General features: G+C 33.6%; 2 protein-coding genes across 3 annotated transcripts in view; both read left to right on the plus strand.

Annotated features, from left to right (window-relative positions):
* LOC106059128 (zinc finger protein 234-like) overlaps positions 1-17,486 on the plus strand; it is a 41,893-nt gene that overhangs the window by 10,129 nt on the left and 14,278 nt on the right. The gene's annotated exons all lie outside the window — the stretch shown is intronic.
* LOC106075741 (zinc finger protein 665-like) lies at positions 3,850-14,689 on the plus strand. 2 transcript variants are annotated; one of them, XM_056040384.1, is made up of 5 exons: positions 3,850-4,256; positions 5,289-5,471; positions 8,891-9,475; positions 10,667-10,981; positions 11,681-14,689. In XM_056040384.1, the coding sequence occupies exons 1-5, from the start codon at positions 4,044-4,046 to the stop codon at positions 12,407-12,409; spliced, it is 2,025 nt and encodes a 674-aa protein (XP_055896359.1). In that variant the 5' UTR covers positions 3,850-4,043; the 3' UTR covers positions 12,410-14,689. The 2 variants fall into 2 exon arrangements, with proteins under 2 accessions (XP_055896359.1, XP_055896358.1); XM_056040383.1 differs by having other exon boundaries at positions 3,853-4,256; positions 8,888-9,475.

Below are 17,486 nucleotides of genomic sequence, written 5' to 3' on the forward strand. Positions count from 1 at the left end.
ATATTTTTTTTGATCTGCGAAAACGCATTTAAAAAAAAAAAAGTTCACATAGTCTATCCCGAGATGCTCTGAGTAAAAAAAAATGTCCTATGAACAGCCTCAAATAAACAAATTCCACTCTCCACGAAGAGTCGAAAATAAAAAAAAAACAACTGTCATCTTTCTTGCAAATGTATAGGCAGAAGCATGTTGGACGCAGCCTCAAAAGAGCAGACTATGTCCTCTTGTCTGACGTCTGGTAATCATTTATCATATAGAAATACAATACGTTAGTTCACGATTGTGTTTTGGAGAAATTGTATTGTTACAAAGATCTCTTATGACATACGCGGATTCGGAAGTGCCGGTGAATCTATTCAACAAACTACGAGAGTAGGCTTCTTATCTTATATAATACAGACGTTACTTCAAAAAAGAAGATGATTACGTCCTACGCGTCATGCATTTTTTAGTCATGCATATTAACCAATGACTTAAATTCTGCCAAGTCACTGGTTTTCCTGGCTAGCTCAGGCAACCCCTTCCATGCTCTAATAGCGCTAGGGAAGAAGGAGTATTTGTACAAATTTGTCCTAGCATATGGTACGAGAAATGTGCCTTTATCTTTGTGTCTTTCAGAATATTTTATTAAATTTTGTTTTTGTATTTGAAGATTATGGTTCAGTGTTTTATGTATGATTGCTACTTTACTTTTGAGCCTTCTGTCCTGAAGGCTTTCTAAATTTAGTGATTTTACTAAAGGTGTTACTCTAGTCAAATGTGAATAATCGTTTGTTATGAATCTCACTGCTCTATTTTGTGTCTGTTCCAGTTTCTTAATGTTTTCTTGAGTTGAGGGGAGTTGCTACAATGAAGGACGCCGCACTGAATACATTTTCCTTAACTTTAATGCTTTCAAACTCATCGCAACAAACTGTATCATTTAAAGTATAAATCCATTTGCAAAGAGAACTTAAATAGAGTTTATAGTTGAAATAAAACACAGGTACAGATCATTAATAGTCTATCACAGAATATCAATAATAATCCCATTCAGAATACTTGTGACAATGGCTATTAGAATTAGTAAACAACGACTGCGAACAATGACCAACAACAGTTGGCCTATAGCGGCTCTAATAGTTAGCTGTCCGCTACTTAAATATAACTGTACAAAGATTTCTCTCGAATACGGATAGTAGCTTCTACAATTTTCTACCTTGGCCCTACATCATGTTTGTGCCAATCAAAGTTATCTGAAAGAGTCTGCTATGTTGCTTGGTTTTCAGTGCATTTTTAATAAGGCTTGTCTTCGAGTTCGAAGATTAGTGAGGAATGCAGTATTTCCCCTGGCTGCGCAGCCCCAGCTGTGACCTACATATTTTGCCACATTTGGGGCAAGCATAACCATTGTCCGCAGGTGGTCGATTAAGATTTTCTTATTAGGTCTACATTGTGCATAAATTATGAGTATCAAAGAGCATGGGTTCAAGAATAGGCCTATTAATTGGACTCCATTCCTTTAGGTTGAGTGGAATAAAAAACCAAATCGGCTCATCACATGCCGTCCGGTAAATCAGTAAGCTCCTATATAGGCTACATATAGGCCTATAAAGTATTTTCTAATTCAGGCATTGCTATTACGTCTTACAAGTAATAATATCATTATAGGTCTATATAGCGATTGCTTACAAGTAATACAAGAAATAAATTCGATATATTTAAACTTTTTCAGTCAACATTTTTTTCAAGGAATCGTGTGGCCCTAATGTTCATGGGTCCAAGTGTAAAGAACCCCTGTGCGTAATGTTTGCTACGATACTGAAGCCAGAACGATTTTTTGACTCCCAGTCCGCCCCAGATCTAAGTGGTACGCGATGTTTTGGCACCGCCGTTTTGTCGACGGCCGTTTAGGCATCGGCAAAATGACCACGTCGTCAAAACGGCGTCGCCAAAACGTCTTTCTAGCGAGCATATATTATAATATATATAGGTCTGTGGTGTGGATCTAATTTAAAACCGGAAATAGATTCTAATGACAATATTTGTAAACAAATTCTGATACAAATTCCGAAATAAAAGCTAGATCTAGATCTACGTCTAGATCTTAGAGACACTAGATTCTAGAGTCTCTTGTTCACATCCGTCTTAGGGCGAAATATGTAGATCTAGGTCTAGATCGCAGCTATAACTGGACTCGAGCCGTATTATTATTTTTAATAATAGAGTCAGTGACTTGTCTTGAGTGAGGACTTGAGTCGGTCTGAGTCAACTGAGTCACACTGAGTCAGTGAGTGAGAGTGAGATTCTTAACTAACGATTATCAATAAATATCAATATGAATATCATCATTGGGACATCATTCATCATGATCATATCATCAATAATGTCAATATCATTTTCATAATGATTATTAAATTTACATTTGAATTTGAACTAGACTTCAACTTTAAGTCACTTTGTGACTTTACTAGACTTAGGACTTAGACTAAGTTAGAGCTATTAGAGACTAAACACTAAAAAAAAAAGTTCACTAAGACTAAGACAGTCACAGTACTGAGTAGAGTAGAGTAACACCTTCACCTTGCCTTTACTTTAATAAAATCATTAAATTTAGAAAGCCTTCAGGAGAGAAGACTCAAAAGTAAAGTCTAGCAATTATACATAAAACACTGAACAGTAATCATAATCTTCAAATACAAAACCAAACCTAGATTAATAAAATACTTAGAAAGACACACAAAAAAAAAAACAAAGATAAAACCACATTCCTTGTTCCACATGACAATATGGCCTGATATGCTTATTTAATGCTGGGGTACAAATGCTCTTTCTTCCCTAGTCACGCCTAGTGCTATTAGAATCAGAGCATGGAATTGGTTGCCTGAGCCAACCAGGAAAACCAATGACTTGGTAGAATTTAAGTCGTACATGCATGACGCGTAGGACATAATCATCTTCTTTTTTGAAGTAACGTCTGTTATATACTATATGTAAATAAAGTATAAGACAAAATATTAATATACACAGAGTGTTACAGATCCAAATCTTAGTCTAGAATTAATATTAATAAAATATACTTAGATCTAGATCTATTTAGTCAATAGAGTCATAAGATTCAAAATTCAATAGTAGGAGATCTCTATTGTCAATGTTGACTCAATCCTCAATATCCTGACCTAGATCTATGTAATATGTATATCTATCATCTTGTCTTGATCTACTAGTGATACTGACTAGCCTAGAGAGAGTCGTCTGACGTTATATATATAATTTAATAAGTTAGTAACTAGTTAGATTGCCTACCTAACTAACTAATAAGTAAATCTGGATGTGAGGCTAGATTTAATCTGATGATCTGCAATATTCTAAATCTATATATTTTATCTAGAATCTAGAATAATCTAGATCTACAATTATATGAGATCTATAATATAAATATAGAGATTCTAGATTACTAATTCTATTTTTTTATCTGTTTAAATAGACTCAATACTGACAATAGAGTAAAAAGAAGTCAGTACTTGCCTTTTCCAAACATACATATATGCATGTACGTATTACTATGTATAAGGCTTAGGCTTAGATTTATATCTAAAAGGAATATTATTCTTTAGTTTAGATTTGTAGAAATATCTCTATCCAATTATGACATAAACAATTGGCAGTGGGTAATATAACTTTATAGATCTATCAGCAATGTCCCCCTTTGAAAATCCCTTTTGTCCAGATCCAAAGCCTAGATGAAAAAAAAATCTGTCCAGGTGATTAATGCTAACAATTTTTTAGTTATACTTTAAATCTCAATGGCTAGATCAAGGCTTAGCACAGTTCTAGGAATCTCTTTTCAAGTTTTAAATTTACTACGTTTTGACTTTTTAAACTAATGCCGCAGGACTTTCACCAATTGTACAAACTGTTGAGGCCAGATTCCAGAATTTTACACACATTTTCTTTTAAATGTTTGTGCCATTTTTTTTAAATAAAAAAAAATCAATTAAAAAAGCTTTTTTTTTTTTTTACAACAGGTATAATTTGTAAGGTAGCAAAAATTAAAAAAGTCTATGATGTCTGATACAAAGCATGACTTTACTTTTGACCTGAACCATGTCTTAAAGTATATGAAGGAGGAAGTGGAAGAAACAGATTCATTAACACAACCATGTGAAGAACAAGACTTCAATGTGTCTATGATAAAAATTGAGAAGGCAGATGAAGATAATTCAGAATTGCATTCACAACAATCCGAAAACTTTGCTGAAAATTTTGGAGATCAGGTATTTTAGAGCACATACCGTGAACCCTTGGCCTTAAATTAACATAACCAGTGCAAAACAGAATTCACCTAATTTACATGCATAAAATATTTTGACTTAATAGAATATAAATTGTTGTGGCTCTTCTGCGGTGTTGAATGTAATCAATGAAATGATCAGGAGGTAACTTTCAAACTAATTCAGTAACACCGGCGAAAGGCCAAAACAATCAAGATATGTAGTCGACGCTGATGTTGGTCAACAAATATGTTTAATGATCAAGAAGGGAATCGTCCGATGTCAACTATGTCCGTAAACTACTTCTTATTCTTGCCGTGATAGGAAAAGTATCTTGTCTCTATCAAATCCTAGAGCATTTTTATTTTTAAAGATCTGTCACGTCACTTGTCCCTAAGTAAAACTTTCCCCTTATTCCAGAAACAAATACTAAATCCTAATCATGTCATAACAAAATACAAAATAATAATTACTGACTATTCATAATAAATTATCACGATGGGAAGTAATTTTGTTTGTCTGAGCCTCATAATGAGTCAGTTCCGAACGCTTCAACCTAAGAAGGCCATAGATTTATAATATGAAACAGAGAAATAACAGAAGAAATGAGTTTGTGGTGTAAATGTATCTCTGCAGAACATAGTATCAAATCAATTGTGTGCATTCCATCATTGTTGAAGCATTGAGAACAAAGTCTTGTCACCTTATATTCAGTGCTTGCCCTCTCAAGAGAACCAGTGAAGTGTTAGAACATAATATCAAATCAATTCTGTGCCCTTTCAGAAAACCAAAGTTTAGGGAGGTGAGCTGGGTAGAACTTTTCTGAATTTACTCTATTTTAATAATTTTGTCCTTTGGTGTCCTTTGTAGTGAAGGTTTGAGAGTTTACAAATTAGTGTGTGTGTGTATGTAAGGTATGTGAATGTTGTTCATGTTTGCATCTATATTGTTATATATTTATCTGTCCTTTTTTGTATTTGAATATTAGTTTCATATTATAAGTAATTAATGAAAGTAACTTTTTTTCTCTTACAGAAAAGTACTTTTAAACAAGAGGTGGAAATTACTCATTTTACTGATACAAATAAATCACTGTCCTTAGCTTCAAGACTTCTGGTGATGTCAGAGAAGGCTAACAACAGTCATTGTGTACCTATCATTATGCCAAAATATGAATCCCTTAGACAGACCCCAGTTCCAGAAGTGCCTTTGAATCAGGTAAATATACATTTGACTAGATCTTTTAAATAAAACAAAGTCACTGTAGCACACTTTTGAAAATGTTTAAGTGTTACCAGACTCTTTTTAAAAAAGTTGTCGACTTTCCTACTTTAAACTCCCCCCCCCCTTTTTTTTTTCCCACCTATTGATTAACTCTTTTTCTCCATAATTATTTTCGTTTCGATAGTTTTATTCATTTTGATCATTTGTATTTCACCATCCTGTTATACTCAACTTTTTTGTTTGTTATCAGAAAATGTTATATTTGGTATTAAATTGTAGGAGAAAGCATGCTCTTTTTACACAACACAAATTAAAGTTTATAAGCCCAAAAACTCCTTTTAGTTTAATGGAGGTTAAATCAACATTGGCATTGTCAGGAGAGAAAGAGTTAATTATGTTAAAGAAACTTGATTAACACCAAGACTAGCAACTGATACAAGCAGGAATGTAGGGAACATTCTATATCTTATAATTTACAGACGTTCCCCCAAAAGAGAAAATAATGACATCTTATTCATAATCATGATTATAATGCTAGAGACCTATATTCATAATCATGATTATAATGCTAGAGACCTATATTCATAATCATGATTATAATGCTGAGACCTATATTCATAATCATGATTATAATGCTAGAGGCCTAAACTCTGCTGTTTAATGTGTTGTAAAGGACCTTCAGATATCAAAGAGCGTTTCTGGGGTAGATAGGGTTGTTTCATTGAAGAATAAAGTAATCATTTGTCTTTAGTGCAGAGAGAGCATTACAATGTGGGCTCTTTGAGAGTGCAAATTTTTTTCCTTCAGAACTACATCTAACGGGTCAAAGAAGTGTGCATGCAGAGTCCTAATTAGTGGGTTAAAGGTCTTTCAATTGAAGAAGGAAAAAAATGTTTTAGTTGAAAAGATTCTCCCCAACTTATGGTGAACTTATGGTGAAGCATGTGACACCAGTAACTCATTCATTTGCATCCATTGTCTATCAAGGCAGAGGGAGATAACTTTATTACATAATAAAATGTGGTGATAATCAGAACAGCATAATTCAGAATACAGAAAGAAATATAGATATGACCTAGTATTGAACATGCATTAGTATCTTTTTAGTACCGCTTAACAAAACTTCACTTGCTTCTTTCTATACTTAGGCCTAAATCCTACTTTGAATATTTAATAGAGACTAACTTCAAATATATACATTTGCCACTTTCCAGTAATGTGATCTGATAATGACACAATCACTTCTTTTTTCACTCATCATAATAATTGATAAATTATCACAGTGAAAAATCTTTCTATAATCTTGCTGTTTATAAACTTTTAATTTCTAATATCACAGGAACAGCTAGGGATATTTTCTTGCAAAACAAAAATGTTTAAGACAAAAAGTAATCTCTCTCCTATACATTCTCATAGTGGCTGTTATCTCTTTACTATACATTCTCAGAGTGGTTGTTATCTCTTTACTATACATTCTCAGAGTGGCTGTTATCTCTTTACTATACATTCTCAGAGTGGCTGTTATCTCTCTACTATACATTCTCATAGCGGCTGTTACCTCTTTACTATACATTCTCATAGTGGCTGTTATCTCTTTACTATACTTTCTCAGGGTGGCTGTTATCTCTTTACTATACATTCTCATAGTGGCTGTTATCTCTTTACTATACATTCTCATAGTCGCTGTTATCTCTCTACTATACATTCTCAGAGTGGCTGTTATCTCTCTACTATACATTCTCATAGCGGCTGTTACCTCTTTACTATACATTCTCATAGTGGCTGTTATCTCTTTACTATACATTCTCATAGTCGCTGTTATCTCTCTACTATACATTCTCAGAGTGGCTGTTATCTCTCTACTATACATTCTCATAGCGGCTGTTACCTCTTTACTATACATTCTCATAGTGGCTGTTATCTCTTTACTATACTTTCTCAGGGTGGCTGTTATCTCTTTACTATACATTCTCATAGTGGCTGTTATCTCTTTACTATATGTTCTCAGAGTGGCTGTTACCTCTCTACTATACATTCTCAGAATGACTGTTATCTCTCTAATATACATTCTTAGAATGGCTGTTATCATCTACTATATGTTCTCCAAGTAGCCATTCAAACTAAGAAACATAATAATAATAATAATAATAATTTTATTTATAAAGCGCTGTTAACAAACAAAATGTAGGCTCAAGGCGCTGTAATAACATTACAAACACAAACACGGCAGCAACATTCAAGAACTAATCTAAAAAATTTTTAACAAGTAGGTCTTAATGTTCTTCTTAAAAGTGGTGTAGCATGTTGTCTGTCTGAAATCAATGGGGAGTGAGTTCCAAACCTTTGGTCCGTGCACTGAAAAAGCCTGCAAACTGTAGCTTTTGAGGGAGAAACGTTGCTCCACTAAAAGTGTTGAGTCCATTGAGCACAGGGCTCTCTGGGGGACATATGGAGTAATCAGTTTGCTAAGGTACAAGAGCATCTCATTATATATACACTGATAACAAAGTGTGGCGGCCTTGTAATCGATTCTCGCTTCCACAGGAAGCCAATGGAGCGTGCGCAAGAGCGTAGTAGCAGAATCTTGTTTTGTTTTTCTAAGTACTATTCGTGCGTCATTGTCCTGTATACGTTGCAGCTTAGCTATTTTGTCAACATATAGAAATGGGGGAAAAAATCTAATGCTATTTTCTAAGTTATATTCTGTATGCCTCGGTGCAAATTTTAAAAGATTAAGAATGTCTCCAGAGCTGCAGGTTGATGTTATTTTTGTCTCTTACAAACCTTATTAGAATGTCTTGAAAAAATATCTGTAAAGACGTATAGTTTTTATTTTTGAAACACAGACTCCCATAATTGATCTTCCGAAATTTTTGTTTTTTACAATGCTTCTATCAACTCACTCTGTGTGGTACAAATCTCTAACACATTATTTTTCCTACTTCCCATTCTCAGATAAAGTTGAAACTTTGCACAATCATTCATTGTAGACTAAAATCACACAAATCAATAAAAAATAAACCAATTCATTAATCAATCATTTGAAATTAAACAATTGTGTTTTATATAGAAAAAGCGTAATAAAATTCCAATATATATATATATATCCTTCGTTGTCGAAGATGAGCACATTTCTCATTTCCTATGGACTCGAAGATGACTAAAGTCCAATCCTCGCTTTAAAAAGCCGGCCGCATACGTGGCATGGGTAGGTTTGGTCAGTTGCAGATGTTGAAACATATGGCAGTATTTGTGCAGGTCTTTTTCTTATATAAACTTTATTTTGAAAAAAAATAATTTTTTTTTGCTCGTTTAAGAATTTGCTTAATTGATCTTTATTTAATTAAATAAAAATACTAAGAATCAAAGTAAGAAAAACTTAAGATTGAGTTCAATTTTTTTTTTCTCAGCAGGAGAAGCTAATTGAGGAAGACCAAGATATGACTTCAGAAAAATGTTTTCTGGCTAATAACATACGAGATCAATTAGAACCATGTAGACCTAATGAAACAGTTATAAGTACAGAAACTTGTCATCAAACTAAACAAAATCTGTGTCAGATATGTCTTAAACAATTATCAACACCTTTTCATTTAAGACGTCACCTGCTGACTCATACTGGAGAGAAGCCCTTTAAATGTCGTACATGTCAAAAAGGTTTTTCTAATCCTCATAATTTGAAATGTCACCAGATGACTCATACTGGTGAAAAGCCATTCATATGTGAAATTTGCCTTAAAGGATTTGCTACATCTTCACAATTGAGAAAACACCAATTCAGAAAACACAGGCAAATCCATACCACTGAAAAAACATTTAAATGTCAGATTTGTCTAAAAGAATTTTCTCAATCTTCACACTTGAGAAATCATCAGCAGATTCATACAGGTTTAAAAAACATTAAAATGTTAATTTGTCAACGTGGATTTTCAGATTCCTCAGATTTAGAAAGACACCAGACTGTTCTTAATGTTGAAAACCACGAGAATCTTAGCGAGGTAACCAGACCGAACGGTCTTCCAACATTGAGTGAGTGGTTAAGGGCTTGCCTTCCAAACCTGGGGTCTTGGGTTCAAATCTTGGTAAAGACTGGTACTTTGGGATTGTTTGGGCACCCCTGAGTTTACTCCACTCAATTTGAGTAGCTGGAGGAAAGTAAAAGCAGTTGGTCGTTGTGCTGGCCACATGACATCCTGCACGTTACTTGTTAGTCAAAGAAACTGATGACCTTAACATCATCTGCCCTATAGATTGCAAGTTCTGAAAGGGGAACTTTACTTTTTTTTTTTAGTAATAAAAAAACTTCCATTCATTAGATGAGGTTGTCAATTGTAGTCAAACTGAATTTCCATTTGATTGGATCAATAAAATTATCTTATCTTATCTTACAATAAAGGAAAACAGCTAATACTATTTCTAAGTTAAAATGCTGTATGCCTTGGTGCAAATGTTGAAAAGAGTTTATGGAATACTTCTAGAGCTACAGGTAGATACTCTTTTTGTCTCTTACAAGCCTTCCAAAAATATGTTGACACAAATGTAAATGACAGTAACATCTTACAGAATACTTTTACTTTTTTTTTTCTTGTAAAAATTTACTTTTATTTTAACCCAATAGCTCCTATTTCCGGTTCAAAAAACCCCTTCCAAAGTCCTAAGCAAGGAGGGATAACTCAGTATTTAAAAAATCCTAAAAAATATGTATTTTGAAAAAAATAATCAAATTGAATATCTAATACATATAAACAAACAAACAGCTTTAAAAATAGAACTATATGTCTAGTTTTTAAAAATATATACATTTAATATCACTAAAATATAAAAAACTTCAAAAATACCCATTTTCCCATGTGGGGGCTTATACGCTGGGGCAATGGGCCTGTTCGTTTGAAAAATTATTTAAAAAATAAAAACCTTACCGATTTTATAAAAAATAGAATCAGTAATCTCCAAAATGATTTGTAATCACGCTTGCAACGAGACTAGAAGAAATCTTCTATTTAAAAAGTTTAAATCAAGTATATTGAATAGGGGGTTTTAGAAAAGGTTTAGGCAAAAACGGGAAAACATTTCCAACTGCAGAAGGAGCTAATGGGTTAATGATAATCTCGGTTTTAGTGCTTAAAAAATTCTAAGAATTGAAGAATGGTTGATATTTGAGTTGTTTTCATTGTTTATCTTTTCAACAGGTGCAGTTTATTGAAAAAGACGAGGTAATGACTTCTGAAAACTATGAACTGGCTGAAAACATGCAAGATCAATTAGAAGAATACCATCATAGGGAACAAGTTTTAAGAAAAGAAATTAATTTTCAAAAATCATTTCAATGTCAGATCTGCCTGAAAGAATTTTCTCAATCTTCACATTTGAAAAATCACCAGCTTAGTCATACTGTTTTAAAAAACATTAAAATGTTAATATGTCAACGTGGATTTTCAACATCTTCAGAAATGAAAAGACACAAGTTGGCTTATACTGGTGAAGAAAATGATAATCTTTCTAAGGTAACCAGACCCAAGGGGTGTTTTAAAACCAGTACGTCACTTGGAATACTTTCTAGGTAACCAGACCCAAGGGTCACACCCAACATTATTAGCAAGAAGGATTCCAGCACTACAAATACTTCCAAAAATTCATTTCTTTAATTATATCTGATTATTTTTTTACACTAATGATAAATAATCACAATACAGAGTAATTCATTCCCCCTGAGACAGTAACATCTAGGAAAGAAAGATGTCATGCAGTGTTGCCTAAAAAAAAATAATTTAATGTACGTAATGAAATAAAAACTTTCATTATTAAGAAAGGAAAACAGCTAGCATAAATTTCTAAGTTAAAAATATATAACTAGGTGCAAATTTTAAATTGATTTTATGGTGTCAAAGTTGCATTTTGATGTTTTTTTTACTCTTACCACCATCTTCAAATATTTTGAAAAAAAAAATGTCAACAAATATAGTTTAAAATTAATGAAACATCATCTACCTTAATTACAGTAACATCTTACTGAATCCTTTTTTTACTTGTTTGATCTCTATTTAATTTAAATAACAGTTTAATTTATATACGCTGCTAACAAACATACTTTTGGCTCTTTAAGCAAATAGAAACACAAAAATACCCTGGTGCATGACACTAATCATCAAAGTAAGAATAATTTGACTTTTGAGTTCATGTTTCCTTTTTTGTTTTGATCTCAGGTGCAGTTCAGTGAGGAAGAAAAAGAAATGACTTTGGGAAAGTGTGTACAGACTGATAACATGCAAGATCAACAAGAACAATACAGACCTAATGAAACAGTTTTAAGTAAAGAAGTGGATTTTGTTTCTTCTCATGAAACTAATAGAAACCAGCATCAAATAGGTCTAAAAGAGTTCACTAGACCTTTTCATTTAAAAACTCACCAGCCAATTCTTACTGGTGAAAAACCATTTAAATGCCACATATGTCAACATGAATTTTCTTATTCTAAAAGTTTCAAAAATCACCTGCTGAGACATACTTGTGAAAAAACAATCAAATGTCAAATTTGTCTAAAAGAATTTTCCTCATCATCAAGTTTGAAAACTCACCAGATGATTCATACTGATAAACAAAAAAATTTCAAATGTCAAACATGTCAAAAATGTTTTTTGAGAAAATCAGAATTAAAACGCCACAAGATGATTCATACTGTGGAAAAACCATTCAAATGTAAAATATGTCTAAAACAATTTTCTGGGTCTTCAAGTTTGAAAACCCATGATTTTTTACATATTGATAAAAAAAAACCATACCAGTGTCAAATATGTCTAAAAGAATTTTCTTATTCATCAAGTTTGAAAACTCACCAGTTGTTGCATACTGATAATAAAAAGCCATTCAAATGTCAAGTATGCCTTCAAAAATTTTCGATCTTCATATTTGAAAATTCATCAGCTGATTCATAGATTCATACTGGCGAAAAAACATTCAAATGTCAAATATGTGAAAAAGGTTTTGTTGATTCCTTGTATATGAAAAAGCACCAGCTGTTGCATACTCATAAGGAAGCATCACAATATCAAACATGCTTTAAACTGTTTTCATATACCTCTTCTTTGAAAAAATACCAGATAATACATACTGGTGAAAAACCGTTCAAATGTCAAATGAAAGAATTTTGTTATTCCTCAAATTTGATAACTCACCAGTTGTTACATGGTAATAAAAAACCATTCAAATGTCAAATGTGCCACAAAAAATTTTCTACATCTGCATATTTGAAAATTCACCATCTTATTCATACTGGTGAAAAAACATTCAAATGTCAAATATGTCAAAAAGGTTTTATTAATCCTTCATATATGAAAAAACACCTGTTGTTACATACTAATAAAGAAGCATTCAAATGTCAGGTATGTTTTAAAATATTTTCACATTCTTCAGATTTGAGAAAACACCAGCTTTCATATTTGAAAAAGCATGACGTGGTTCAAACTGGTGAAAAAACATTTAAATGTATGTCAAAAAGAATTTTCCTAATCTTCAAGTTTGAAAACTCACCAGTTGTTACATACTCGTGAAAAACAATACAAATGTCAGTTATGTCTGAAAGAATTTTCCCTGTCTTCAGATTTGAAAAGACACCAGCTGATTCATACTGATTTATAAAAGATTAAACTACTAATTTCTTAGATTTCTGAGATATATAGAAGGAAAAAAAAAAACACCCCTTTGGCTCATATCTCTTTTTAACATGTGTAAATTATTCTATCAGGATGAAATACAATTAATTGATGCTAATTGTACTATGGATATGATTGTACATTAGGACCATTTTGTTAAACAAATTACCTAAGTTGTGAATAAAAAGTGATTGAAGGTGATGTAGATATCTTCAGAGACGCTGGAGATGGAAGGGATAGGTCACAACCTTTGCAAGCCTGCATCCAACATATCTAGGCAACCCCTCACCTGGAACCCCAAGGAAAGAGGAAGAGGGGACCACCCAGGCATGCGGATTTGGAACCACATGACAAACAGATGGGCAAGAGATGCCTGGAGGAAGCTGGTTGGTGGCATATGTCCCAGACGGGACCACAGGCAAAGATGAGAGATGAGTAGTATGAATGTGATTGTTAATTCAGACTATTTTGTTAAACATATTCTCATTGAATATTCCACTTGAGACTGCGGGAAGCGTGGTCGAGAGGCTATGTACACTTGAACTTGGCTACCTATGAAGGGGGCTTGACACCCAACTCGAGCAAAGTTGTGTTTACTGAGCACCTAAAGGCAGCGCAGTAAAAGCTTCTCATAGATACCCCCTCCCCCCACTGGTCCACAAATGAGAGTGGACCATAGTGCTCTGAGCATGTTATAAGCATGAAAGTAGAGCTATATAAAAGTTATAATTATAAGTTATGAATGCTGTGATCAAACAATTTCAATGTGATATTCTTAGAAAAATGTTTGTTTATTCTAAAAGCATATATAATTGATAAGTTTCAACCCTAATGGTTTAGAAACAGTTTATGAGCTCTATTGAAACAGAATTGTAAATGGTCTAGACTGTGTGTAGATTCCACTATTATCTTTAAGATGAGTTACAAATTACCACCAGATTTGGCCTGATGGGAACCTCTCTTCCATAAAGCAAATTTGTCTGTTTTACTGATATACTCTTAGATTTGCTTCTGCTTCCATTTATGAGTTTTATTGTTCTATTGTGAGGCCCACTGAATATGACACAGAAACCTGCAGCATTTGAGACCTCTGCCTGCAAGAAGCATTCTCATTGAATGTTCCACCTGAGACTCCTGCAGTCCCAGAGGTGTAATCTTTAAATGTTCCACCTGAGACTCCTGCTGTCCCAGAGGTACCATAATAATGCCACTCAGTTATCCACTCTGACCCACCCTCCTTGAAGCATCCTCTAACATGATAATGCCACAACAGAGCTCTAGTACAAATGACACATTTCAAGAAATGAACTGTTACTTTTTTTTTTCACTACCATTAACTGGATATCAAAATGTATAATCTTTTCTTGTTTGTCTCTGTTTTAATGTTGTTGTTGTTGTTTTTTCATTGAATATTGTTGAATATTGTTGATGCTTTCTTAACAAATAATGTGTATATCCTGCTCCTTTTTGTAAAGTGCTTAAGATTGATAGTTCTAAATAGATTTGCATATATTGAGATCTTAAAGCTCAACAACCTGTTTGTTTTAATTGTTAGTTCTTTTTTTTTTTTTTTAAACATAATTTAGGCAACCCTATTGAGTTGGTTTTGAGATTATGAAGTGTTTTTTTTTTCTATATAGTTAAAGGCTCAATCTCGGATCTAGCTGATATTTAGCACAATTGTTTCTTTTACCTGACTAAACAAGAATCAGTTTTAAAAAATTAACCAATTAGTAAATTAACTATTGCTAATTAATTATTTTGTTTGGTACCAGATATCTTGAACAAGGGAAAGAAATTCTACGTAACTGGTGAATTAGCCCCCTTTTTACTTTGTGGGTCACCCTTTAAAGGCCCTGGCCAGACGGTTATCAACTTCCTTGAAAGCGATGCGTAATTTGATACTATGCTTCCTAGATATGTAAAGTGGTTTACAACGTTAAGGGGCTGTCCATTTACGGTGATTTTTGGGGCTGAGTAGGTTTCATTGGGTGACTTCTGGAACATGATTTCTGTTTTCCCGAGGTTTATAGATAAACCGAAAGAGGCGGCAGCGTTTGAAAATTCGTTGACCACGATCTGGAGATCATGTTCATTGTAAGCTAGCAGGGCGCAAACACCGGCTCTGTTTTTTTGTTTTTTGTATGGGACATTAGACGTCAAAGATTGAACACATTACCGTCTGAGCGATACCTGACGTAGATGCCTTCATGCAATCGCTGCCTCGTTTGACCCAGCATTACGCCAAAAGAAGATAGTAAAAATAGAGTTTCTTTGATCTGCAAAAACGCTTTTAAAAATAGAAAGTTCACATATCCCGAGATGCTCAGAGTAAAAAAAAAAAATCCTATGAACAGCCTCAAATAAACAAACTCCAATCTTCACGAAGGAGTTTGTCGAAAATAAGAAAAACTAAACAGTCATATTTCTTGCAAATGTAGCATAGCCAGCTTTAGGTTCAAGCACGTCGGACGCGACCTCAAAAAATCAGAACATGTCATTCTCTTATTAGACGTCTGGTAATCATTTATCATACAATAGGTTATTGTCAAGATTGTGTTTTGGAGACATTGTATTGTTATAAAGATCTTGTGACACGTACGGGGATTTGGGAGTGCCTATAAAACTATTGAACAAACTACGAGAGTAGGCTAGGCCTACAATGAAGGAACACAACACTATATTAATCGATAATTGGATTTGATATAAGTAAAAGATTTTTCATTGCAAACGCAATTCTTATCTTATAATACAGACGTTCCTTCAAAAAAAGATGATTACATCCTACGCGTCATGCATCTTGTCATGTATGTTAACCAATGACTTAAATTCTGCCAAGTCATTGATTGTCCTGGCTGGCTCAGGCAACTCATTTCATGCTCTAATAGCATTAGGGAAGAATGAGCATTTGTACAAATTTGCCCTAGCATATAGAACGAGGAATGTGCCTTAATCTTATACTAGGTAGATGCATGCCTTATTGACAAATTGTCATAAACACAGCGCATTGTATCCAACACGGTGAAACATCAGATATAATCCAAGTGGAATTCTCTTGTAGAATTAAACTAAACATAACGATAATTTATCAGACAGATCATGTATTGCAGTAAGTAATTTGTGCTATGTGAAAAATTTTATTAGTTTAAATAATATTTTTTACAATTTCCATACATTTATTTGTTTTAAAAATCTTTTGGCGTTCCTTTGAGAGTGGCGCCCAGTGCATCATGCACCCTTGCCCCCCCCCCCACTATGCGTATGATTAGACGTCCTACAAGTAGTAATGTTTTTATAGGCCTAACGATTACTAACAAGAAATAGGCTACAACAGTGATGCCCAACCTATTTCAATCTGAGGGCCATTTTAATTTCTAACACTAGTGTCGCGGGCCACATATTATGATGGAAAAGATACAAAAAAAAAAACTTAATGAAATTGACCTGAAACTATTTTATTTCAAACCCAGGGATCTAGTACATTGAATTATTGAGTTATTTGAATTTTCTCTTTACAGTTCTAAAATGGCGTAGGTTCTGTTTATATTTTATTCTTGGTTTTTTTTTTTTGTTTTTTTTTTTAAAGAAACAGCCACACTTTCTTTTTAAAAACAAACATGTTGGCCAGTAATGCTATCATGTTCTACAAAAAGTAAAGATTCGTTCACTTTTCCTACTATAGATTCTATAGTCCTATTTCATTAACGCACAAATGTTAAATGCCTTGGTAGTAATCCATAAGAAAAAATTGAGAGCCCTAACGTAGGTAAAGATACATTTTGAACTTTTTTTTTTTTTGGGGGGGGGGGGGATTTTCTATATTTTGTGTTGACGTTTCAGCGGGCCGGATGGAAGCACGTCCGGCCCGCGGGCCGTATTTTGGCCATCACTGGGCTACAAGATATAAATTTGATACATTTAAAATATTACAGTCAACATTTTTTTCCAAGGGATCATGTGGGCTCCTATCTACCTTAATGGTCACGGGTCTAAGTGCAAAGAACCCCTTTCCGCAATGTTGGCTATGATCCTGGTACCAGGACAATTTAGACTCCCAGTCCGCCCCAGATCTAGATCTAAGTGCTACGAGACTTTTTTGGCGCCGCCGTTTTGACGACGGCCGTTTAAGCGCCAGGAGTTTTAGAAACCATTCAACATTTTGTAATAACATAAATCTATTTTAGGGACCTATTTAAAAAGAACAAAAAAGTTTTCACTTTTAACAAATAAGAAAAAGTTTTAAATATAAAGGAAAAAAATAAAGTGGAAATTACCTCTTTTACCTATGCACATAATTGTAACAGAAATACACATACACAATACAAAATGTTTTTTCAATGTATACCAACACCCTGTACGG

This window comes from Biomphalaria glabrata, chromosome 9 (genome assembly GCF_947242115.1).
Source record: "Biomphalaria glabrata chromosome 9, xgBioGlab47.1, whole genome shotgun sequence".
Taxonomy (NCBI): domain Eukaryota; kingdom Metazoa; phylum Mollusca; class Gastropoda; family Planorbidae; genus Biomphalaria; species Biomphalaria glabrata.